Source organism: Perissodus microlepis, chromosome 7 (assembly GCF_051167445.1).
Source record: "Perissodus microlepis isolate ML-2025 ecotype Zambia chromosome 7, ASM5116744v1, whole genome shotgun sequence".
Taxonomy (NCBI): domain Eukaryota; kingdom Metazoa; phylum Chordata; class Actinopteri; order Cichliformes; family Cichlidae; genus Perissodus; species Perissodus microlepis.
Window position 1 is genome coordinate 53477900 of NC_140467.1, and position 27112 is coordinate 53505011.

Sequence of the window (27112 nt, forward strand, 5' to 3'; positions counted from 1 at the left end):
ATTATTGCATATTAGACACTTTAAATTAGCCATCATTGTCTTATGTGCTCTTAGGTATTCCAGTACTTTTCGTTACTAATAGATATTTACTTAGGACTTTTTAATGCAGGGCTTTTGTTTGTACTAAAGTATTTTTATAGTCTATTATGAGTACTTTTACTTCAGCAGCTTATCTTAATAGTTTCTTCACCATTGCTCTACTCTTAACACAGTACAGTAAATATTTATAGAGCTTTTATGATACTTAACAGTAACAAATGTCTTATTGTTCATAGTGTTCTTTTAATTTCCAGTGTTATTTAGAGTTCATGCTAATGGTCTTACAGTGATTCAATTTAGTGCAGTTTTGCAAAATATGAAAAAAATGGCACAGTCGTCAGTGCCTCACAGCAATAAGGTCCTAGGTTCAAATCCAGTCTGTCTGGAGTTTGCACTTTGTCGCCATGTCTCCATGGGTTCTCTCCAGGTACTCAGACTTCTTCCCACAGTCCAAAAACATTCACAGGTTAGGTTAATTGGTGATTCTAAATTGGCCAATGGATGTGAGTTTTAGATTGAGTGGTTGTCTGTCTCTCCATATTGGCCCTATTATATATTTGCAACCTATCCAGGATATACCCTGTTAAGGGCTTTGTGCTATGAGATATCAGAATGATTTTCTTATGGCAGCGAGGTTCAATCAGTCTGAGGGAGAAGGAGCTCTGCTGCCTCAGAAATTAGTGGAACAGGTGTGATGGGCTGTCCATGATGTAGCAGTTTGTTTAGTGACCTCCTGTCCCTCACTGACTCAAACATCTCCAAATTAATTCTGACCAATGATTTTTACAGCCTTGCGGATGAGTTTGTTGATCCTGCTGGCATCTTTGGCACTCAGGTCCCCCCAGCAGACGACAGCAAAATAGATGGCACTCACTACCACTACGCACAAGTACCTGTATCTGTCCACTGTCCCCACCTACTCACCCATAAGGTTGAATGGCCTAGTCGCAGTTTATTTCCTCCAGAAGTCAACCACCATCTCTTTTGTCTTGTTGACATTCAAAAGGAGTCTGAATGTCCTGCCCACCCTTAATACACCCAACTAATGCAGTGTCTTCTGAGAGACAGATAGTTACCAATCGAGGAGAATGTAGAATTGGCGACTCCCATCCTGAGCAGCTTTTCACAGAAGTGGCTTGATGGTATTAATGGTATAAGTCACTGGAAAAATCAAAGAATATGATTCTCACAGTTCAACCAGTACTATCCAGGTAAGCATGCTGCAACAGGTAGATAACAGAATCATCCACCCCCACCTGAGAGCATGTTTCACCTACAAGCTAAGCTGAGCAAGAATCAGTCTCTCCAACACCTTCATAACGTGACGACAAGGCAACTGGGCTGAAGTCATTAAGGCCAGAAGGGGTGGCTTTCTTTGGAACCAGCACTAAACATGATGTCTTCCTTACCATCGGTACCTTTTCCTGGAGCAGATTCAGACTGAAGAGATACTGCAGAATGGCTGACTGCTAAACAGCACAGGACTTAAAGGACCCTGGGACTGGTGCGATCAGGGCTTACACCTTTTCCTTGATCCCCTTTTCAATTAGCACCTACTGGGATCCAATCGGCATGGTTCGCTATGGTTTTCAGGGTTTTCCATTAGTTCATAGGTACCAGGTACTTTTTTAGTACCTGCTAGCCTGGCGTTCCAAGCGATCCGCCCTGTTTCAAACAACGCCCTGTTCCTCTAGTCTGACGATAAGCCATAGAGCAAGCAGCATGTATATTCTTGCGTCGATGTTCACCCAATCAATTACTTATTTTTAAAAACTAGCTATATCACACTGTTAGAAGTAAAAGTCTTGAATTTATAGAAAAGTATGAGTATTAAAATATAGGTATATATTAAAATATATTATGGAAATTCCAAGTGAAATCGGTCCAAGTGCTGTGCAAGCCAAGCCAGTTAGTATTTTTCTAGATCTGGACCAAAAGCTACCAAACCTAATTGTGATATAAACCTACCAAAATTAGGTTTTAAAGTTTAGATCATGGAAAACAAATTGTCCACTAAGTACCCTGAGAGCAAACAGTGGTTTGTTAATTACTATACTTGTTTCTGCTGTTAGTTTTTTATTCCAAAAACATGGCAAATAGTGAGTTGTATTTATGTATATTTCGCCATAATAAATATCACTGAACATATCATAGTAGTATATGACAAATACATTAACACAGTGTTCAATGGAATACAGAGCTACAGTATTACATGAACAATGGTGTGGATGTTTCAGCCAATCAGATTTTTCCCGGAGGGCGGAACTGACTTGTTGATCGGGTGTCGATTACCACTGCGCAGCCGCAGCCCGTGTGACGAAGATGGTGCTCATCAAGGAATAGTGAGTGTGAAAATGTTTTTTAAAAATGTTTTTTTTAGTGCGTTTAGTGGGGTATTCAGATCGGTCCCACATTTGATTATTGAGAAGTACGCATGTGTGTTTCATTTAGCGTTGTCGTTCGCTGTATTTTACGCTCCTGTAGTCTGTAAAAAGCCAGCTTCTGAGCAGGTTGGATCAGGACGTGGATAACGGGACCCACCGGTCTTTTTAAGGCGTTGCTAGTACAAGCTACAGTTAGCTTCTGAGTTGTGGATGCAGAGGGGATAATTAGCTTCTTAATGAAAACGAGTTACATAAAAAGGCTGCACCGCTCACACATAAGCCTTTTGCACATTCAGCGAGTTAGTACTACTTTGACGGTTTGCTGTATTGCCAACGTGACTGCAGCTAGCCATGTAGCAGCGTGTTATATCTCTGAAATGCCGTTACGTTAAGCTTTGGTCCCGTGAGTGAGAGATTAAGGGTCCTTCTGTCGGATTTACCATTTATGCTAGCTGGCTAAGTTAGCTGTAGCGGCTAGCATGACAATTCTCTGACAACCGAGTTTATTTAAAAGTCCACAATCAGCTGCTAGTACAACTCATTGTTAAAGCAGAAGAGAGCTTATTGTTAGGAAATAGTTATGCAGGGTTTATTGTCTGTACTCCCCCGTACCATACGTCAGCTATAGCCTACAAGCTAGCATGGGGTTAAGGAAGGACTAACTACTTTGCTGTTAGTTTGTTGCGCTAGTGGTATAAAGTTAACCCTCTAAAACTGGGCAGCTAACACGAACATTATATTAATGATGCGTAATTGTTAAAACAATTACTCTTAATATTTCTGCCCATCAATCGGGTGGATTGAAACTATGCAGTGGACGTTTTCATTCTTTCTTATTAAATCTAGCATTCACTGCGTGGCTAACCTGTGTAGCCTACATATAACGGGAGGCTACCTGTTGTTAGGGGATAGCACAGAATGGGTTCGATTCCATACAGTACTTCAGTATCAGAGCCAGGACTATTAATATCTATAAAAATTGTTGGTTAAAAGCAACTAAGGTAGTCTCACGGAGGGAGAAACAAATATACTGGTTACTGAAATTAATCTTTCATTAATGGCTTATATCTCAATATATTTAAAAAATCCCTAAACATAAGCTTGTGTTGTTACTGGTTAATCACGTATTATAAAATTCTGAACTGATTGTAGTATGTATCTTCTTTTCTTTTTGTTGCTGGATAATGCAATTTTAAATAATTTAAGATTTTTAGTTTAAAAAAAAAAAAAACAACAACCTTACAGCTTTAATGTCTTTCAGCCTTTCATGACACTGAACATTTAGCCCATGCAAACTTGGTGTGATGCAAAAAATAACTGTAAGCCACTGCCACTGGTAAATGTGTGGTACTTTTGATGTTAGACTTGATAGAATTGAGTCACAGATGACTAATATTAATGCTGTAAGGCTGACCTTACATTTTGATACGTTACACTGGGCTGGTTTAGCCCACTGCCACGTGTGTGATTGTATACGTTGAACATGAACATTAATTATGATGTTTTTATGTCAGGCATAATTACTTTCTTAGTACAACTGATTTTTGGTACTAAATAATACTATTTATAAAGCAGCTTTGGTGCAGTTATTTCAATTGACTTTGTGAAAAATGTGCAATGTTGGATTTAACGGCACATGTAGCAGTTCTTCCTTTGCTCAAGAATCTGGTTAGGCCCTCTATTCCTTAGCAGAGCAAGGACTACCTTCTGCAGCTACATTCCCAGACAGTTGCACTGGAGAAGCAGCTGAAATATATAGATGATCAGCAAATACAATTTGCTGAAATTTCAAAGCGATAGTTAGGGGATTGGCCATGTGCATATGAATACAGAGCTTTCAGACTGTGGGAAAAAATGGTAGAATGAATTTCCACTTAGGATGAAAAGATGCCTGTTGTATCACTGTAGAACCACTGTAGAAATTGATTTTTTTTAGTCATATTATTACATTTAAGAATCCTGACATTTTAAGGGATTCTACATGAATATTTAACTGACTATTACTAATTCATTCTATAACTAATCAATTCATTTACTCATTATTTTAGCTATAAATTTACACTGTTATTTGTTGTAGCAAGAGAAACAAATAAAGCTGCTTATAATTCAAACTTTAATAAAGGTTGTGTCTGAGAACCAGAGTACTTGTACTGCATTTGTCTGTGATGTCTGAAATTCAAGCATGTCTTCACAAGCCAGTTTGGCCTTTGGCCTTTTTAACCCAAGAAGGTCATTTTCAGTGTAGACCACAGGTGTCGAACTCCAGACCTCGAGGGCCGGTGTCCTACAGGTTTTAGATGTGTCCTTGATCCAACACAGCTGATTTAAATCGCTAAATTACCTCCTCAACATGTTTTGAAGTTCTCCTGAGGCCTGGTAATGAACTAATCATTTGATTCAGGTGTGTTGACCCAGGGTGATATCTAAAACCTGTAGGACACCGGCCCTCGAGGCCTGGAGTTCGACACCGCTGGTGTAGACCTTTTCGCTGCCATTATTTTTTACACATAGTGAGTATTAGTCAATGTAAATACAGTTTGGGGTTATGATTGTTCTTTGGCAATAAATGCTGAAGATTTAAATATATGTTGTAATGTATTGATTATTGATGTACTGACAAAACCTAGGTGAAAATGAGCAAATAAGTCACCTTTAATGATTGCCAGTGACACAACTTTTTGTACCTTTGAAAATTGCATGCATTATGCAAATTATGTAGATATTCTGAAGTATAATATTGTGTAGCACACAGTAGTGTTTATATACATTAGACATTGAGTACACAAGAGAACACACACTTGATTAATCAGTAGATGTTTAGGTAAAGGGTGGGGTGCTAAATCTGCCAGTCTAGGAGTATTTTTTATTAACGAGGACATGAAGATCTAAGCAAGAAAGAATTCGTTACTGTCTGTTTGGTGATTTCCTTCATTTTGTAATTAAGCTGCAATATGCATATAATAGTTCAGGTCTAGTAGCTCTTATTTTAATACGTTTAAGGTTAACACTAGAACTACTACTACTAAATTGTCTTGAAACAGTACGTTTGTCAAATCTAGTTTTTAAAAGGTAACTATTTAAGTTTCAATTTTAGTGGGGATTACAGCTTAATAGATACACAATATCTGATGGTAATTTGGGGGGTTTAATGATTTCTTACAACTCTTCTTTAGCTAAGATGAAATGATTGTACAGAATGTATCTTTTATTGGCTTTAAAAAACAGGAACTGGTTGCAGAAGTTTGAAATTATTTTGGATTTTTACTAATGCATTCAATATTTTATTAAATGTCCCTTAGCCAACTGCACCTTGAAAGATGTTTTTGGTAGGCGTTAACAAGCATCTAGCATGAAATTGGCTGAATATTTGATCACAAGTTTTGATTTATTGAACCACTTGGGAAAGTGGTTACACATCTGAATAATTTATACTCATGTACAGTTGACCCAAACACGACAGGAAGGTTAAACTGATGTGCAGTTGTTTAGAAATGGCCCATTAAGATTCTGGAATGGACTGTCCAAGCTCCAACCTCATGCCTAACTTGTGAACTATGCCTAAAAGCTGGATGAAACAAACTAATTTAAATTAAACCATATCTGAGAGTGGCCAGATATCCAGCCAGAAACTTGTTGATGGCTACCAAAAGCATTTGGCCAAGGTCCAATTTGCTAAGGCACATTTAACCAAGTATTAGTGTGGGTGTATGTATGCACTTGAGCCTGTATGTATTCTTTGATCCTGGGTGGGTTAGAGAAAATGCAAAAATAAATTCAAACTTGTGGAACCAATTCTTGTTTCTTTTTTTAGTACAAGTTTCTAGGCAACCTGGCATGCTGCCATTGTTGTTTGATATTAATTATCTATGGGGTTAAATGTCATTTTCATTGGTTCTAGGTCCCACATACCCCAAAATTAATCATATGACCCCCAGTCCCCCCAAAAAACAACAACAATAGAAAAAGTCATTAAATATGAGATGTTTTTTTTAATGCCTACTACAACAGATTTCATCAAGTGACAGCCTGTAACTTGAAGCCAACTTGAGTCATTAGAAATAGTTTGTGTTTTATCCTGATCATTGTCTCTCTGTGCTGCACTTTTAACCCCCATCTATTGTCATCAACCTGCTGGGCAGGCGGTCAATACAGACACCCAAGTTTATGAATGCAATAACTCGAGAACAAAGTGGCATAGGAGTTTTAAATTGATACCATAGGTGTATCTAGGGCTGTTCGATATAACGATATATATCGGATGACGATATAAAAACGTCTATCGTTTCATTTTACGCTATCGTTTGTTTCGTGGTGTCGCAAAATAAACTGTTTACAGCAATATTTTTTCATCGTTTTGATGGTCACTGTAGTGGCTATATTAATTTCTTAAAGTTCTCTCTTTCTCTAATATTTAATATTACCACACTACGGACGGACAAGCGCCTGTTTTTATGCGTTGTGGTTAGCAACAACGACAGTAACACCATCGCGTGTCCGCTTGTTTATGTTCCACATAAACCTTTCACAGTAAAGCTCAAGATCCTGTTGAGATTTTTCAAAATAAACTGAATCACGTGAAAGAGCAGATTATTTACGGATGAGAAGTAAAAAAAGAGCCGCCAGGTGCTAAAAAATAAACCTTAGAGTCAAACGTTAGAACAGGCTTTTCCCCGCAGCACCCTGTGTAATAAATACTCACAAAGAAAACGGCGGCCGTTACAACTTATGTCTAAAAATGTATAGTTTCCTGCATCTGTTAAAACACTCGACTCCAGCTACATGACGCGCAGCTGGAAACACTTCCCGCAAGTCGAGCTGCCCGAGAGTCACAGAATTTACAGAAAATGTTACATTTTTGTGATTTATATCGTTATCGGGACGATAGAATTCTTATATCGGGATATGAGATTTTGGTCATATCGCACAGCCCTAGGTGTATCTACTAAAAATATTGTACAAGTTAAAATCTCAGTGACCTCGACCTTAAGGTCACTGAGAGTTCTCTGTCACGTTTTCTGAAAATCTTGTATATGTGAACATAGGATTTTGAAATTCGGACCATAGCTGCATCTGCTAGGTGCATCTGTTTCCCCTCACCTCGGAGGTTCTGGCAGCAGATGACCTGTTTCTTCGAAACAACGTTCCTCCTTCACACTGTTATCAAGTGCTTGCTCATAATTTTATCAGAAAACTATTGCTACTTAATAATTGGAGTTCAGCTACAGCCATATATTATACTCAGTTACTCACTGACGTGTTAACATTCAGACTGGTAAACATTTATAGCAAAAAAATGTTTTTAAAGAAGAAAAATTTTAGGAATGTTGAACCATTTCATAAAAGTTTCTAGGCAGTGGCATCTGTCTCCTTACAACCATCCAAAAGAGTGTTTAATCCTTAACATTTGATCAGCTTGGTTCTATTTTAAAAATAGAATTTTATTCATATTTTATTCATATCTTTTATGTCTTTAACCTATTTGTTTCTCTCTTCTTTTCCTGTCATATCCTCCTTGCAGCCGTGTAGTGTTGCCAGTCTCTGTGGAAGAGGTGAGTATTATTGCCTACATGTTCTCTTAAAATATATATGGGCATATTATTTAAATTCACTGTGTTATTGTTATATTTTGATAAAATAGAGGGAGTATTGTGTTTGTCCTACACAGAAAATGTTCATCCACGCTGGCTTTAGTCTGAACCTCATATTAAGACAAAAAGCCTTTGTTAGAGACTACTGATGTTATTGGGACAGGCTGTGTGTTGCAGAGATCAGAGCTACACTGGGGTGTAGACTCAACCTTTTGAACTGCATTCTGGCTGTTGACTTAACAGCAATGATGCTTTTATGCTCTTTTTTTTGTGTGTAATCTCAAAACTAGACTTCTGTTTAGTCTTTAATAACCTTCACTTCTAATGGAGGTTATTATTGGGATTCTACAAGAAATAATTGTTTTGTTGTGTTATTTTTTTTTCTCAACACAGTGAAGGATTTTCTATATGAGTCTGTTTGGGTCTTTTTTTATTAGTTTGTTACTGCTCATATTGTGAAGCACATTGTGTCAAATAACCATTAATATCAGGATGGTGGACTTCATTAGGCATGCAAGTCCAAATAAAGGGACAAAGTTTTTTTGTTTTTGTTTTTTAAAGATAAAATGTACAAATATAAAGATGTTATTGATGGGCTTGTAAAAATGTGTTTAAAACCTTTAAGTGTACAACTCAGTGACTGAAATGCTGTTTAAAATGTGGCTAGACTCTTGTAAACAAACGTGCAGCCCAACATTGCTTTTTTAATGTACATACAGAACATACATTAATACAGACAATTACTTCCTATCTTGGTTCTAGTTGCTGTTAGTGATACTCCATCTTTGCACTTATGTGCCTTCACAGGCTTCAAGGGCCCGCAAAGCCTTTCGCAATCCTTCCAGTTAATCTAAGGATTTTTCACTGTAGTCAAAGCTGATTTCCACTCTGTCTTCTTTGTGTTCCCATTTCTTGCAGTATCAAGTAGGGCAACTGTACTCTGTGGCTGAGGCCAGCAAAAATGAGACAGGAGGAGGAGAAGGCATTGAAGTGCTGAAGAATGAACCCTATGAGAAGGATGGAGAGAAGGGACAGTACACACATAAAATATATCATCTAAAAAGGCAAGGCTTTGAAATTAATTTTCTTTCGTAGAGGAATGAAGGGGAAATTATAGGGTCCTCTATAAGAGACAATTAGTCTGACCTAATTACTTAAACACTCAATAAGGATGATTTGTTTGATTGACAGGCTCTGTATATGCAAAGTTCTTCTCTGCTCCTGGTTTCATCCAGTTTAACTGCTGCCTGCTTTACACTGTGTAGAGAGAGGTGCCAAACCAGTACCCCTGACCTAATTCAAATTTTAAAACCTAAAATCTACTCTTAACCCTCAAACAGGTGTTCCTCTCCTTCAGGGAACAGAAGTTATAGACATAACTATTCGTTCCCTTTCAGTTGATTCACTCGGTACAACACATAAGTATGGGACATATATACACGCCCCGCAGAGCAGCTACCGAACCGGAATCGGACCACCACCACCACCACCTTAGAGAGTGGTAGACCCAGCAGAAAGGACGAGCCACCAAAGGGGCTGTAACGTCCAACCAATAAAACCACACAAAAGTGTGCGGTGATGCCCAACTAGCTGCTGCACAAATATCAGCTACAGGCACCCCTTTAAAAAGAGCCCATGAGGTCGCCATCCCCCTGGTGGAATGAGTTCTCAACCCCTGGGGCAAAGCAAGACCTTTGGTGCTGTACGCCAGTAAGATAGCTTCTATCATCCAGTGGGACAGCCTCTGTTTAGACAGAGCTCTACCTCAAGTTGGATTAACGAAGCAGACAAACAGCTGGTCACATAAACGCACATTCTGAGTGTGCTCAATGTAGGTGCGTAGCACATGCACTGGACAAATAGAATGCATCCTCCTCTGCCCCTCAGATGCCAAAGGAGGGGAGCAAAAGCTCAGCAACTCAAACTCCATTGAGCTATAAGATGCAGGCATGATCTTGGGAAAATAGGCAGCATTTGGACGCAATACGACCATGTGGTCATCAGGAGAGAACTGTGTGCAGGAGGGATGCACAGACAGCGCATGAAGGTCACCCACTCGCTTTGCCGAATCCAAAGCGAGAAGTAATGCAGTCTTATATGAAAGAAATTTCATATCCACAGACTCAATAGGTTCAAACGTGGGGCTTCAAAGGGCCTCCAGCACCAAAGACAAGTCCCAAGCAGGGACACTGGACTTAAGCACAGGTCTCAGCCAGCGAACTCCTTTCAGAAAATGTATGGCAAGCGGATGTGCACCTGGTGTCACCCCGTCAAAGCCAATATGACAAGCAAATATAGCTGCTAAATAAACCTTAATTGTCGAAAATGAAAGACCCTTATCCAGCAGCTCCTGCAGAAATATCAAAACATCCACAATAGAGCACTGAAATGGGAGAGTATGGCGGACCTGGCACCATTGCTCGAAGGCTCGCCATTTGTAAGCATACAAGCCTCTAGTAAATGAGGCGCTAGTGTTTTGAATTGTCGCTATCACACTAGGCGGCAAACCCTTGGCAATCAAGTTTAACCTCTCAGCAGGTAAGCACGAAGACGCCACAGATCCTGGCGCGGATGAACCACTTCTCCTCCCGCCTGAGAGAGGAGGTCCCTGCAGAGAGGAAGCTGCCAAGGGTGGCTCTTAGAGACAGAAAATGAACACTGCACCATAACAGCAGAGAGCGAGACAACGTCAACAGGGGAAGAGAGCGTGTTCCCCCCTGCCTGTTTATGTAGGATACCACTGTTGAATTGTCCATCCTGACTAAGACATGCTGGCCCTCCAGGACTGGACGAAAATGTTTGAGAGCTAAGAACACTGCTAACAGCTCTAAGTGGTTGATGTGCAGCTCGCACTGGGCTGTCGACCAGATCCCTCGCAATGATGCACCCTCGCACAGCGCTCCCCACCCTCTTGGGGAAGCATCTGTGGACACCACCTTGCGAAACAACACCCTCCCAATCCGAGAGCCCTGATGTAGCAGCCCGGGCTCCCTCCAAGGACAGAGCGCTAGCATGGAAGACGCAGTTACCGTCGGCCTCCTCCGGAGGTGACATGATGCACACAGGCGGTGAGAGAGAGTCCAGCGTTGAAACGCTCTCATCTTTAACAGTCCAAGTGGCACTACGGCGATCATAGATGCCATCATGCCCAACAAATGTAATATCTGGAAACGGAGTCTGCGTCCAAGCTGAAACTGAGCGAGACAGCGATGAAACGCGGCCAGTTTGTGCTCCGACAAATATGCGCGGCTGGAAAGCAAGCATATTTCCAAACCGAGGAAAGAAATCTGCTGACTTGGGATTAGCGAGCTCTTTTGAAAGTTCACAGAGAACCCCAGTGTCTGATTGTATGACAGAACCAGTGACAGCTGTGTCTCCGCCTGCTCTCTGGAGCAAGCTACGAGAGCCCAGTCGTCTAGGTAGGCTAAGATGCGGATGCCTGTCTCTTTGAGGGGCGCTAGCGCTGCCTCGTCACATTTCGCAAAGGTGCGAGGAACGAGTGACAGCCCGAACGACAGCACCAGGTATTTGTAGGGCTACGCCCTTGAATGCAAACCCCAGAAACTGCCTGTGTTTCGGGTGTATAGCCACATGAAAATAAGCATCTGTTAGATCGATTCTTGCAAACCAATTTCCTATGCCAACTGCACTCAAGAGCTGTCTGAGTGTTAGCATCTTGAACTTGTACGTTCGTAGATACGTGTTCAAGACTCGCAGGTTGAGGATGGGCCAAAGCCCTCCCCCTTTTTTTGGAACAACAAAATAACGGCTGTACCAACCTTTGTCTGTCTCCAAAGTAGGGACCACTCGTCTTGCTCTTTTCTGCAATACAACTTTATTTCCTCTCTAAGTATCATGGCCGCTTCGGTGCCGACAGTCGTGTTTACGACTCTCCGGAAAAGAGGCGGCTTGACCCGGAACTACAACCGGTAACCCATGGCAACGGTTCGCAGCACTCACAGAGAGGGGCGCAAGCCCACCACTGAGGCAAGTGAGCAGCCAGCTGGCTGACCTGGCTCATTCTGCCTGCAGGCTGAGCATTTGTGATTGTTTGAGAATAAACAACACTCTTTATTGATTGTAATATGGGAACATGTACATTCATGCATTTTGTTGGAGGCACCTTTCCTGGGGCACAACAATGAAAAACAGCTGGAACACTTGATGTGGTCACCTGAACATTTACAACTTGAGGCATTTTGTGTGCAGGGGGTTGTGCTTGGGAGACAGTGTTAGGAAAGTGCAGCGCCTTCTGGGGCTGACAACCTGAACAGAACTTAAGTGGCACCTCGTGGGCGGCAACAGAGGGGTAAGAGCAGCGTCTTCCTGCCGCTAGACCCCTCGAAACCACAGCTAGGAGGGCTGAGGCTTCTTCCTCCTGGGCGTCGGGTCCCGCCGGGGGTCCGAGGGTGGGCCTTTGTTCTAGGCCAACTGGCGTGGAGCTCGGGCTGGAGGATGTGCCCCCGCTGGCAGCACACCCACTACAGCAGTGGGCGCCGGTCTCTTGCCAGTCGGCAGAGGAGCGGGCCTGTGAGAGCTAGCTGCAGGCTTGGACTTCGCCTAACGTCTGGGGATGATGTTGCGCAGAGCTTCTGTCTGCTTCAGTCGAGTCTAGCCTGAATGGCTTCAAGTGAATGTCCGAATAACCTAGCCGCAGACACTGGTGCGTCCAGATATACAGCTCTGTCCCTATCCGGGACATCAGAGAGGGTCAGCCACAGGTGCCTCTGCGCCACTACTGTCGATGCCATCCCTCTGCCCAGGGAGAGCACTGCACAGTGCAGAGGGTGTAATCCATGGCAACTCTGACCTCGTTAAGAAGAGGTGCCAGCGGTGCTGTCATCAGGAACCAGGCACATCGCCTGGTACGTCTGGAGCATGGTGACGGCTCCATAGGGGGTGGGTTAGCTAAGCCAGTCTCCTTGGTGCCGTCGCCCTCCATGCACTGTCCATAGCCGGGCACAGTGGGACAAACCTCTGTCTACCTGTCATCACACGCAGGTAGACAGAGGTTTGTCCCATGATGACATTAGCTGGCAGACAAAGTCTGGGAACATGGGAAGGCGGGTTTTGGTCGTTGCGGGCTCCAGAGGGAGGAAAAAGCCTGCCAATTGAACAGCTTCTGAGCTGTCGGAGGAGAGGGCCAGTCCAATTGCAGCTTTTCAGAAGCACGGCGAAACAGGGGAAAAAAGAGAAGTGTCATCGTGCCCGACCGGCACAGCAGCGGCGGCACATTGGGACGACAGTGAACACTCCTGCTCATCCTCCGACAAACCATGGATGTCCAGGCCGATGTCCAGCACGTCATCGTCTTCCTGGGGAGCGCTGGTGGGCTTCAACCCAGGCTGAAGCCCGTCAGCGCTCCTGCATGGTTCCAGCTCGTCATCAGCTAACCCATCACCGTATTCCATGTGGTCAGCCCAGCTAATTGCGGGGACATCGACCGGATAATCCTCGTCTTGGTCATGCCGTGCGACAGCCGTCCCTCCCAGCACTTTTTCCACAAACGTCACCTGTCTTTCCGGGGTCGAGCGTCGACAAAACCCACAGGCTTCGGGCTCCATCAACGGTCTCCTAGCGTTGACGATCGCCAGGCAGACAGGGCAGGCATCGTGCTGGTCACTTTTGTGCAAAGAGCAACCACACCTCTGAGGACAGGGGCGAACAGAAGATTTCTGCTTTGCTCGCATCAGTTTGGAGTCTATTCCAAACCGCAAATACAAACGCTGCACAGGAAAAACTCGAAATTAGCGCTCTGCGGGCAGCCTACGCACCAACTGCGCACTGGAGGCTAACACCAACAGGGGCAGTTAAGCTAAGTTCAAGTCAGCAGACAACGGCGCTAACTAGCAGCAGCTAGCTAGACCAACTCAGCAGAGGTGTTCTCAGCGAGGTGAAGAGCGTAAGAACTGAGGGATGACTGTGATGAAAGCGGCTATATGTGCAGGCGGGGCCGTGTGTGTGTGTCATCACACGTCATCTGCCTTAAAGGTGTAAATAAAAGTTTCTTCAGCCAGGACACGCGAGGGTGTGATATCCAATACTTATGTGTTGTACCAAGTGAATCGACTGAAAGGGAACGTGAGAGCTGGTCAAAAAGTTACAATTTTTTATCACTATAATAGTCTAAGACTAGATGTATATGTGTTAATTACTTTCGCGCTGCAAGTGATGCATTTAGGGGACTGTTTTTTTCCCCTTAGTTTAAATGAAAAGTCTAGTCCCTCAACTGAAAATAGATAAAATGTGCAGAAAGGTTCAGGCTTTATGTCAGGTGTTTAAACTTATTTTGTCCACCATCTGTATATTGTATGGTCTTTGTGATTATGTGATTACAGGAAATGGGTTTGGGTAAGAGCTCTAGACATGTACAGCATGAGAATTGATTAAATATTTCAGATAATAGCCATTTACAAACAGAGTTATTATTAGTTTTAAAGAGCGCAGTCGGCTCCCTGTTACAATGTTTTATGGCCTTTGAAAGACACAAGTTGGAAAGTATAAGGATTGTCTAATTTTCTCTTTCATAACAGTAAAGTCCCGGGTTACGTGAAGATGATTGCACCAGAAGGAGCATTAGTTTTTCACGAAAAGGCTTGGAATGCCTACCCATACTGTCGCACTAGTAAGTACACGCAGAAGTCAGTTCATACCCGTGTGCTTTCATTAGTGTGCTTGTGTTATTTGAATTGCATTAATGATAAAATTATGGCGAGTAATTTGTCTGTGAGGAAATATGCAATTGATTCACTAGTAGATGCTAGTGACCAGTTACCCACAGCCCTTCCTATCTCATGTTTCCCTACCAGCTGGCTTGCCAGCCAGGCTGCAATTGTGGAAGTCCTCTGTATGATTCAGATGTTTTCCCCAGTATTTCCACCATCCTGGACTGCAGCTGACAACAGTAGACCTTTTGATTCAGAGATCCACTGCAAGTGGGAGAATCACTCTAACCAGAACTTGCAGCAGGTGGAAGGCTGATTCATGCGCTGCTATGACCAACTCATCGAGGCTGAGGAAGAAGGACAGGGAAATTTGAGAGATCCATAGAACAAGAGCCTCGTATTCCTCTATTATTTACTACAAAATACTTGGCAAATAAATTGTTTGCACAGAAGAAACTTAGACTTGTTATTATTTAATAGTTTTGATAGTGCACTTAGCCACTACAGAAATAGGCATTTTATAAATGCATTTCAAATAATACTAAAAATGTACAGTTTTTTGTTAATTATTTGATACTGATGCTCTTTTTTTTTTCTCTTTTCCTTTTTACTCTGCAGTTGTGACGGTGAGTTACTCATTACCTCTTTTTGGAGGTTTTTTTGTTGTTGTTAAAGGCCTAGTCCCACTAGAAAATCCACCCATTAGCCATTCCATGTCCTCTAGGACAGGAGGGGTCTAACACCAAGTTAGATGATCACAGCTCATTTTTATGCCAGGAAACTTCCACAAAGTTGAGTTTGATGTGACATCTTCCACTACCTGCTTCAAATCCTTTAACATAAAACATAATCTACAATTTTCATTGACATATTTGTTTAATTTTTATAAGGCCAGTTTGCATTTGCATAAAGTAAACAGATATTACTTTATGTATGCAACAGATGCTCATCACCGTATGACACAAATATTTGATCCACTCTCTGTTCCTTGATATTTGCTTCTCTGTCCTTTTGATGTTTGAAGTTCAGAGCCCAGTATTGCTTTACATTACTGGCAAGTTAACTAGTGTTACTAATATTAAAAATAGACCAGAGCTGAGTGGTATAGCATCACCAGTGTTGCTTTAGTCTGATTGGTTAATTGGATTTAGCTGCAGGTTTTACGTCTCACAACCTTCCATTCATAGTGTTGTTGGTACCAGCCAAGATCAGCTGTAGCTGTCAGTGTAGGGGACCTGCCTGACTTCTGAGTGACAGCTTGTCATTGCTTCACTTCAACATATAAAGAATGTTATTTGTCTCCTACTTTTCAGAATGAGTACATGAAGGATGACTTCATGATTAAGATCGAGACCTGGCACAAACCTGACATGGGAACAGTAGAAAATGTAAGTGAAAAGGAATGCTGGGGGTATCCCAGCAGTGCATTGAAATTCTGTCAAATGAGAGGGGGAAGGAAAATCTATATAATATTGAGAAATGCTGGATAGTGCGGGTTGAAGTAAATGTTTAGACACCTGAGAAATGTCCATGATTTTTATGTCCCTATGTTGAGATACAGGCTCCTATTTAAAAGCCACAAAACACAGGCTGGGCAGCCTTATGTTGATAAATCTTTCTGTCATACACTTGCATGATAGAAGGGTCCAAGTTAGAGTTTACACGGCAGTTTTGAATTTGCATGTGATTTGATTTAGACTCAACAAATTTGAATGAAAAACAAATGCCTCTTTTTCTCCCTGTTTTGCACTGAAATGTTTCCACTTTGTTTTCTTTATGCAGGTCCATGAACTGGATGAGCAGACGTGGAGGACTGTCGAAGTCGTACCCATAGATATTGCAAACAAAGAAGAAGTGGCCCCAGGGGTGAGTCTTGATTATGGATGATGTTTAATGAAAACCTCCTATAAGCCACACATTAAGAAGTTTAAAAAAAAAAGTTTAATAGACCTGAATACAGGACAATATTTTTGCTGGAACACATTTCTAAAAAAAAGTGAGGGCTTTATGGGGGTTTTTTGTTTTGTTTTGTTTTGTTTTTTTTAACTAGAAAATTATGTATTTACGGTTGCTTATGCAGGTAAAGCAGCTGTGCCTCAGGAGTTTGAGTGGGTCAGAAGGTTAGGGGCTTGATCCCTGGCTACTCTAGTCTGCATGTCAAAGTATCTTTGGGCAAAATGCTGAATTCAGAGTTTGCCTGTATGTATCCATTTTAGTGTGACTGTTTGTACATGTTAGAAGAGTGCTTGACTAAAGAATAAAAATCACTTATATGGATGTGTGTGTGATTGGGTGAATGAGACTTGTAAAAAGCTCTTTGAGTGTTCTTACAAGTCTTTGAGTATAAAAGCAGTACGAGTCCATATCTAATTTACAAAGCTTTGAATTAATTTGTTTTCAGCCTTAAGGCTGTTTTTTTTTTTTTTTCACATTATTGTCCATGTGCTCTCCACCTCCACAGAAAGTAGGACTGTGGGAATTTAACCTACACAGGGGCTATGAGATGCTTTCGTGTATGGACCTTCGAGAGAAGGCAACAGAGTGATAGACTCTGCATAGTTTGAATGCTGATTGCTTTCAAAGGATATCTGAAAGGGACCCATCACAGGAGAGTAGGTCCATTAGGTGTCCATCAATACTCAGTTTCACTTCACTACAAAAATAAGTTCTTTAGCCTTTCTATGTCTACAACAAAATCAAATGTAAGGATCACCAAGAGCACAAACAGGACTATATTACCTGAGGGCTGTACTATGAAGATAGATTAGTTGGTTTGCCAGGTACCAAACTTTTTAGTGTCACAAAGGTGGTTCTCTTTTTACCTGGCTGGATCACCATGATAACATTAATTTGATTATCACATGCTCTGTGTTGTGATGATCAGCTCACCAGATAAATGACTTTGTGCAGGATTTTCTTACTTACAGGTAGGGCAGGGCAATATGACCAAAAAAGTTTATCACGAGATATATATTTGAAAATTTGCGATAACGATATAACTTGACGATATAATTGATGCAAGACAAAATACTTTACAACTCCACAAAAAGAGGTGGTTTGGAACATGAAACTGCAGTAAAAAACAGTCAGATAAGTCTAACTTTACTCACACAATTTAGTTATACACACACAATACGATAATATTATGTTGAAGTACAGTTCGTATCACTCCGCGAGGCTCCTCACTACGGTAGCCGTAATGCTCCGACAATCCATCAAGCGGTGCAGCTTCACAGCTTACCAAAGTCGCACTAAAACATTTTTTTAACAGATTTTTGAGCGCCGGACAAAAACCAAACCAGTTCCACACCACTGAAGTTGCACCATTTTTACAAACCAATTCTGTTTCATCTGTTTCATTCAACGATTTGCTTTTGCCCTTCTCATTCTCCGTCGCCGTCATGCTTTTTCCACCATGTGTGTATGAAAACAAAGGCTCTGCGCATACGTGTTTTATCCATATTCTATCGCGATATTTCATTTTCTTATCATTGCCTAACATTATACCGGTATTACCATGAACGGATAATATGGCCCAGCCCTACTTACAGGATTGTTGCATTTTGCCATTATATTTTCATAAACTTGAATAATAACAATAGTAATAACATTTGAGAAAGTGCTTTACAGTTTGAACACCTGGAGGCAACCACTGTTGTGAATTGGCACTTTATAAATAACTTGAATTTTATTGAATAAAATCACACATTAAAGACAAGTTTATATGTCCAAAAGTGCAAAAACACAGTCAAGCATATGGTTTTATATTCATTCCTGCATACACACTAACCTCTGTCACTAGCACTGAAAACAACTGAAAGAATAAGTACCAAAATATCTTGTTTTTGCTCTGTCATCTGTTATCTGATAACATGTCTGATTTGGAGTAAATTGTGCTCGCTTGATTCATTTTGTGCAGGAGAAGAGTCAAATTATGTTCAAAGCTACACAGAGCTTTGTAGATTGCACTTAGGATCGTGAAAAGATACACAGGTTGTTTTCACACATTGCTGTTCTTTTTGTGCCTATCTGTTTTCTGCTGATAGTTTACTTGTATAAATTACATTTTGTTACACCAATAATAATTATTTATGACAGCTGTATGACAGCTAAATGAATACTATATTATCAACCACACTACAAACATAAAGCTCTACTGCTGTTTGACACTTTTACGTATTACAGCATAGTGTGATGCGGTCTGAGCCTACACCAAGCCTGCAATCAGAGTAAGCAGTGCTGGAGCAGCCATTTGTCAGACATGTAAAGGAGTGATTTAAAGAAAATACAGTGAGGAATTTGTTAATGTGCTACAGATTTTCACTTTGGAATTTAGTGAAGTGTTTAAATATGAATATTTTCTGTGATTGTAAATATTACTATGGTTAGCTGGAATACTTAGCTATACTTTGAATACCAGTAACACCTGTTTTTAATTAAATTATGGTCCTTTATTTAACGAAGAAAAGAGCACAGTCTTATATACAACAGCGGAAAGGCAAAAGTCAAAGCCTCTCAGGAAACAGTTGGTGCTAAGAACAGCATAAAGTGGAGTTAATAGTCCCGCAAATGTGTTCCTCTGCATACACTTTTCAGTTGGACACAGGGTCTCCAAGATCCTGACTCCGCATCACTAGAAGCAGATGGCATATGCGACAGACAAATGTTGATTGGCTGACAAGTGGACTGCAATAGAGCAGGGAGTGATAGTTCTCTGGGAACAGCAGAACTGGAGGAAAAGAAACATAAAGCATGAAAAGCAAGGACAGAGGTTGCAGTGACACTTTTCATCGTTTTTAACACACGGTTTCACTTCAGCTCTTTGTATGCTATAGCTTTGATCTCCTTTGCGGCTCGCTACAACAACACGAGCCTCACAACACAACAAGAGTGGACCACAAACTGGTTGTAGAAGATACTTTGTACGCTGCTTCCATCTGAAAAAAAAAGACCTCACCACAGGCAGACGAGTAGTCCCTGGAGTAGAGCGACAGTGAACGTGCCCTTTCTACTCTACTACTACTCTACTACCTGCTTTACAGATCTGGACACATTTCAAGTATCGCATTGGTTAAATAGACCCCCTGGTGGTGGCAGTTTGAGTATAAATTTGCATAGGCTAATTACAAAAGATACCTTTTTTATGGATAATTTAATAAGCAGTTGATTGACAAATTTTATAATCACACATCCTTTTGAGTATCTGTCACCCTGCTTGCTCTCTGACCAAATGTCTTTTGTGTCAGCACTGTTTGCTGTGAATGTCACTGTATAAGGGAATAAGGGATGTCAGCAGCTAATTTTTACCAAATCTATTGAGGCAGTCATTTACTCTGTAGTGCAGCACAGAGCATTTTATTCAGAAAGATCTGTCAATGTAATGCTGGGCATATATTGTGCGATATTTTTTATTTTATTTAATTTTTATTTTTTGGCTCATTATGAGCCGATTTTTCGGTCGTGCGACCGTTTTGGGGATCGGCCCAAGTTTCGCCTTCATTGTGTGTCGTGCATCGTGTAGTATACGTGAGGTAACGAGAAGCGATTAACACCTCACGACCAGCTCCCGATCATCAATCGCTTGGTCGTGAGAAAATCAAACCTGTTTGAAATCCTGTCGGCCATCGTGAGGGTGTCACCGCAGCCTCTCACACTGCGCACGCGCAAGCACAGAAATGAAAGTGAAAAGACGGAGCAGCACGGCAGTGCAGCGTGTGATCTGGACACAAGCGATGGAGGCTCAACTTGTAGAACTTTGGCAAGCTCATCTAAGCTTTTTCGTTGTGGCCTCACAAAACTATCATGACCACAACGACCGTGAAAATAGTTGGATGGACATTGCTGCTCAATCACAGCTGCCTGATCAATGTTTTTCATTAGCAATTTAGCAAAGTTGATGGTGGCGGTGTGCGTGTCTGTGTGAGTGAAAGACAGAGGGAGAAAAAGGGAGAGCGAGCGACAGATTTTCTGTTATAACCTCCATGTTACGGACGCACAGTGTGTGTCGAACCCCTGCTGAATAACGCGACTGAAAAAATCGCACAGTGTATGTCCAGCTTAAAATGTTCCTGTTAAAATTCCTAATTCTGCTATCACAGTATCCCAGCAGATGGTTTTATTATTTTCTCCCTGCATAATCTATTCATTTGTCTTTTGTGTGACTATAATCTATGTCTTTTGCTTCTGTGGATTTAACATTTTGTCACCGTCTGACTTGAAAGGAATGCCCTTATAGTTTGTGTTATTAAATAAACTATAAATCTTTTGGAGCAGCTCAGTAATCCATTGGGCCATCAGTTAGAACATAAATCATTGTACTTCTGGTTGAAAATTTAAAAGGTGGTATTAAGGCATTGTCATTGAGGTGGGTCTCGATTGTCCCAGTGTTTCTTATACTGACTCCTGTAAAGTAATGACTTAAGTGGATCAGTGTGGAGGTCAAGGCTTAATCTAAATGTCCATCTGCTCCAGCTATTCGCCACACTTTCCCAACAAAGCTGATGGATTAAAACAGCACAGTAAACCTTGAGCTCAGGATTTAGGGCATGTAACAGAGATACGTTCTTGCTCTTCTTCAGTGTTACAGGCCATCCTGAACTCTGCTGAAAGGGTAGGCTGGATTCAGTGTGACTGAGACAGCAAGATTTAGGGCATGTAACAGAGAGAGAGAGATTGTTGCTCTTTGTCAGTGTTGATATATTGGCAGGGTGATATAGCGGCCTATATTGGCAGTTTAACTGATATATTTGTGTCTGGATTTATGACCAAGAAATGAAAATTAAAAATGTAAAAAAGAGACAGGAACAGCACCCTTTAATACTCAGTGTTGATATTCCATAGTTTATCCACTAGAGGGGACTCTGCATCTTCTTTGTTGACAACACATTTGGGACACCACAAACAGAACAACCAGCTAGCAACGTTTGGTAGAGGGTAAAGAATTTCAGGGATATCAGATTTTTAATCGCCAAATATCACGTTGGTCCGAAAAATCGTTGGGCTCTAGTCTGTGTAGTATCTGCAGTCTTCAAAGAATCGTGCCTTCTCTGTGCTCCTGCAGCAGACAAGTTGATGTTCTGCAACATTTAAAGATTTCTTTTTCTTTGACTCTCCTGCAGGACTATAAGCCAGAAGAAGACCCTGCGCTTTTTCACTCAGCCAAAACAGACAGAGGACCTTTAGGCCCTGAATGGAAGGTACCAGACATGGACACAGAATCTTGCTCATTTTTGTCCTTTGTTTCTTAATCCTAATCCTGTCTTTATTTATGCTTTTCCTGTGTGCTCTTTGCAGAGTGAGCTGAAGGCAGATTGTCCTTACATGTGTGCATACAAACTGGTCACTGTCAAGTTCAAATGGTGGGGTCTGCAGACCAAAGTGGAAAACTTCATCCACAGGGTAACATATGCTCTCCTCTCTCATCAGATAAAGGAGAAGTCTTATATAGTCTTTAAGTATTTTAAGGTCACTGAGGTACACTACTTTCTTTCTTTTTTTCTTTTAAAAAAAAAAAAAAAAAAAAAAAAAACTTTTTTAGTGTTTTTATTGTCATGATGAGCTTTTCAATTTATGTCCTGTCTTTGCATGCTAGAGTTGAGTGTGGCTTGTGTTTTACACAAGTGTGATGAATGTGACATAAAGACATGAAGGAAACAAATCTTTCTTGCTGTTGGTCACTAAAGCACTTCTGTATTTTGGAAAATCTGTCTTTATTTCAGCTGCTGTACAACCTTTATGGTATTCTTTTTTTTCATTAAAATTTCTGTCTGTTTTCCACAGCAAGAAAAGCGTATTTTCACCAACTTCCACCGCCAGTTGTTCTGTTGGATTGACAAATGGGTGGGTTTGACCATGGAGGACATCAGGCGGATGGAAGAGGAGACTCAAAAAGAGCTTGAGGAGGTAATTAACTCAAACAGAATCCAATCTGAAATAACTGTCCTTGTCTCGGGGTAGTTTAAAGTTGAAATTACATACAGTTGTCTCCATATTTAGAAATGTTTGGAAATCTGTGGTAATGGTTTGAAATATTTGACCGGGCTGTTGGAGAGGACACAACATGATTCATGTTCGCGATTTAACCCTTTTGCTCCTGAATTTCACATTAGATGCGTCAGAAAGGAGATGTTCGAGGCACCTGTGCCACAGATGAGTAGAACCCCGTTGCTGTAGGTCTGACACTAGAGGCAGGCTGAGTAAGTTTCATCATGAGTGATGGTTACACTGCATGGATCAGTCTCCACTCCATGGCTTCAGGCTGCTGTCGTCCTGCTGTTTTTAACCTATATCTGGAACCATCCAGTGTTCTCTTGTCTCTTACGCTTTATATCCCAGTGTCATTTTTTTCATTCTGACCTTCCTCTCCTTTTATCCCTTTATCTCCTTTATTTCCTATTTTTATTTCTTTAAATGTGTGGATTTCAGTTCTTTATTATTTTTTTGTATTCATGACAATCAAAACTAGAATGAGCGTTAAGGCTGTCGATGAGGATTCTTAATTATATTCAGCAGCACTACCAGGGGCAGTAGGTACCTCTGAGGGACATATCCACCTACCTGGTAAAGCCAGCTATACCAGGTAGATGGATATGTCCCTCGCAGAGACAGAGCATGTTGTAATTATGGAATATAAGTAGGCTGCTGTCAGCTGAAAAAAGGCAAAACATATTAATAATGTTTGAGGGTTTTTCTTCTATTCAGTAATTTTATGTTTTATGACACTTAATAACAGCAGCCTAATTACATATATTAGCTAGCTTAATGGTTGTAGTTTTTCTTCAAAATAAAACTTAGACCCAATGGGAGTGTATTTAGGTCTGAAATAATTTAACAGCAACCGCATGGTAATGATGGCAGAGTGTTCACAAGCCAACTCCACAAAGACAGATTCACAGTCCTCTCTTAGGCAATTTTTCAGATTGAATTGAATTTAATCTTTTTTAATCAAATATTCATATTTTAAACACTTTAATCTAATTATTTGGCATATTTTGTAATGTGTTAGTGGGTGGGATGTATTTTTAAGACATATTTCTGTTGAAATTGACACACCTACTATACAAGTAGTTATGTCTCTGAATGTAATGCAATATAATTTGAACCTCTGTGGATGGGGGTAACGAAAGGTAATAAGTGAAAGTTATAAGTAAAACAGGGTTTACAACAAATTCATGTAAGACAGAGATTCTTCTCAATATCTCACTCGTCTCTGCTCTCTCACCAGCCCAAGTGATATGACCAATGCATTTTAAACGTATGTAAAAACCTTCAATGATAAGATAAGGAATAGGATTGTGATCATTTTCCCCCTCCTGCCTGCTACTGTTTGTCATTTTCACTCACATTTTAAGATTTTCTTTCAGCTCCCACACCTTCACATCAGGCACTTTCATTTTTCCTCCTCATGTTTTGTGTTTGTGATGCTTATTGTTGTTTTTTTTCTTTGATTTTTGGAAGTCTGCTGCATGCACATTGCTCTTTACAACAGACTTAAAACATCAACAGTTTGGCAAAGAGAATTATTTTGTGTTTGGCTTAGCCATATGTCAGTTTTCTGCCTCTCATTTAGGTCCAGTTTGTCTACATTGAACTAAAATATGTGAACTAAAGTGGGGCAAAATGTTCATTTTTAATGTTATCTGTGTTTAAAAAAAAAAAAAAAAAGTTGTTTAAAAAAACAGTTGTTTAAAAAAACAGTTTACACATCACTTGACTTTTTCCACACATTCAACACATAAGCTGACTACTGCCTTTTCTTTTTCATTCAGCTGCGTAAAACAGGTCAGATTCGAGGCACCAGTGCTGCTCATGAGCAATGAGGCAAATCAACCAAACCCTGTCACGATGATGTCATCAGAGACATGTCCACCACGCTGAGGAAATGGCCCTGATTGTCGCCTCTTCGCTTCCTGTCTCACATGATTCATTGGGGGGTTTGAAATGATTGGTTAACAGTACTGTACAGATCCTACCCCCAGTCACAAGCCTCCTGTTCACTCAGAGAAGAAAAAACAAAACAAAAAAAAAAATCAAAAAAAGAACAAAACAAAACAAAAAAAAAGGTTTTGCATTCATATAAAAAGAAAAAAAAAACTTTGCACAGATCGTAAATTGCCTGATATGTAATTGTTAGTTGATTATTCCAATGGGCTTTGTTTTTATCCAGGTGTGTAAATGGTGACTCACAAAGTCAAGCCTTTTAAATTCATTAGAATGTTTTTAGCTACACGTTCCCACACAAATTTCTATGAGATGATTGAAGCAGGTATCAGACAATTGAATTCCCCACGTTCTCCTTGTATTATAACTGTCTGTCTCTACTTTAAACCTCGTCTCTCCCCTCAGTATTGTCGATATACTTGTCCTGGTAAAAGGTTTTTCTCGATTCTCTGCCCTTGTTCCACTGGCCCACTATGTCTGGCTTTTTTTTTTCTTTATTTTGAATTCTCAGGCAGATCCATGCCTATTTTTTATGGTTTAAAAGCAAAGATAATGCTCATGCATGATGGGTAATTTATTTTTGCCCACCCCTTTCTTCGACACAAGTGCATGTGGACAACAGCAACTCCTCACTTTTAAACTGTCGCTGCATGTCTACAGCCACTGCAGTGCGTGTTGTGTGTGTTGTTTAGAGGGCAAGTCAGTACCCTCCACGAGAGTATGTACTTTGCACCTCTGTGTTGGCGTACGCATCTGTGTGCTTGTTTGTGTTTTTAACTGCCTTCACTCTTAAAACTGTCAGTCTGGGGACTGAGATGGTTAACATTCAGCATAAGATCAAGGCTTCTGAGTGCTCTCACACCACCACCAGCCTCTTGAACTTTGCCTCATGCTGTCGCTGCATGGCCTTTCTCCTTGGCTAGGGACTGTCAAACCTCCCCAAAAGCTTCTTCTTTTTTTTTTAATTTTTCTGTTTTAGATTTTAATGAGGATGAGAGTCTGTGCACTGCTGCGTGCATGAATCAAGGTAGTTTTTTTTTTTTTTTTTTTAATATCTTTCTCAAACTACTGTTTCCACTCTACTGACAGAACAAATGGGTCCAGGCAGATCTGCCATGTTTGTTACAGATGTGGGTTAGCTTAGTTTTTTTGTTTGTCCACCCACACACACAATTACTTTTTTTTTTCTTTTTTTTTAAGCTTTTCACCTAAGTTAACTAACTACAAGAAAGTAGTATAGTATGAGGTCGCACTGCAAATTTGACTCTTGCAGTGAGCTAGTCAGAGCCTCATCTAGAAAATGGGTTGATCACTTTCCTCTGTCACAAACTTTTTTTTCTGGCTGCATGGACTTGAGGTTAGAGCAGTGTATCACAGCACGGGCTGAGTTTTTTTATATATATATTGAAGTTAACACAGATCAGGTCAGGCTCAATGTAAAATATTTAGGATGTTTTTTATGATCATGACGTAGTTTGGTTAAGGCTTTTGATCAGGTGTGTGTGTGTGTGTGTGTGTGTGTGTGTGTGTGTGTGTGTGTGTGTGTGTGTCAGAATTTGTAGGTTTTGATAGAACCTATCTCTGTGTGTTTCTGTTTAACAGGTAAAAGAGAGCCTTTAAGTGTACTTTATAAAAGGCCCGATTTTACAGATAAAGCGCTCATCAGCATTGTCAGGTTTATCATTTAATACTGTACTGCTACAAGTAACTCTAAGGAAGTTGGAATGTCAGTGGAGCACATAACAGCTTTGTGGATAGCATGCTGCTAAAGCAGAGCAAACTGTTCACGTGTTGAACTGTACCTCATCCATGCTTATGAATGTACAGCTACACAGATAAAGGGATAGATTTTACAGGATGTTAATAACTCCGGGAGCACTGACATGTTTCACACCTGTACAAGCATGACATGGACCTGTTATATCACCAGTACGAGGACAAATAGGTTTAACAAAACAGCTAATTTGCATGCTCTTTTTTTTTTTTCTTTAGATTTTTTTCTCTCGGTTTGATTTCTTGATGCTTTTAAAAAACTCTTGAATTGCATCACACAAGAAGGAAGTGGCCTCTCCCAAAATCCAGCTCCATTCAGCTTGACCTCTGAATTATATGACGAGGAGTGAAAAGCCTGAGTTTGATGACGGGAGTCGCCTTTTGTAGCATTACCAGTGATGCCAGGTATGACTGTGAGGGGAGGGATAGAAGCTTAGGGAACAGACGGAGTCAAAAATACTGTTTTCTTTATTGTAATCATGAAAAAGCATCTGCAAAATCTACTGTTGTTTTTTTTTTTCTGTTTTCTTTTTGTTTGTTTTGAAAGACAAAGATTCACAGTGTATTCAGTCTTTTCTTTTCTGATAAGGCAAAATTCAGGGGAATTAGTAGTGAATGTAATAAAAATTAGTTCTTTTTTCCCGCAGCGTCCAAGCTGTGACAGAAGGTCTAGACAATGGAACATAACAAAATATCTAATAAATTTCAAAAAATAAGCAAATCA

General features: G+C 40.7%; 1 protein-coding gene across 2 annotated transcripts; it reads left to right on the forward strand.

Moving 5' to 3' along the window:
* Positions 1 to 2326: 2326 nt before the first annotated feature.
* Positions 2327 to 27112, forward strand: pitpnb (phosphatidylinositol transfer protein, beta). Of its 2 annotated transcripts, XM_084935952.1 has the most exons (12): positions 2327 to 2381; positions 7942 to 7972; positions 8930 to 9075; positions 14545 to 14636; positions 15295 to 15302; positions 15990 to 16064; positions 16459 to 16542; positions 21795 to 21872; positions 21970 to 22074; positions 22456 to 22578; positions 22785 to 22871; positions 24444 to 27112. In XM_084935952.1, exons 1-11 carry the CDS (start codon positions 2362 to 2364, stop codon positions 22830 to 22832), a joined length of 810 nt encoding a protein of 269 aa, XP_084792078.1. In that variant the 5' UTR covers positions 2327 to 2361; the 3' UTR covers positions 22833 to 22871; positions 24444 to 27112. The 2 variants fall into 2 exon arrangements, with proteins under 2 accessions (XP_084792078.1, XP_084792076.1); XM_084935950.1 differs by lacking the exon at positions 22785 to 22871.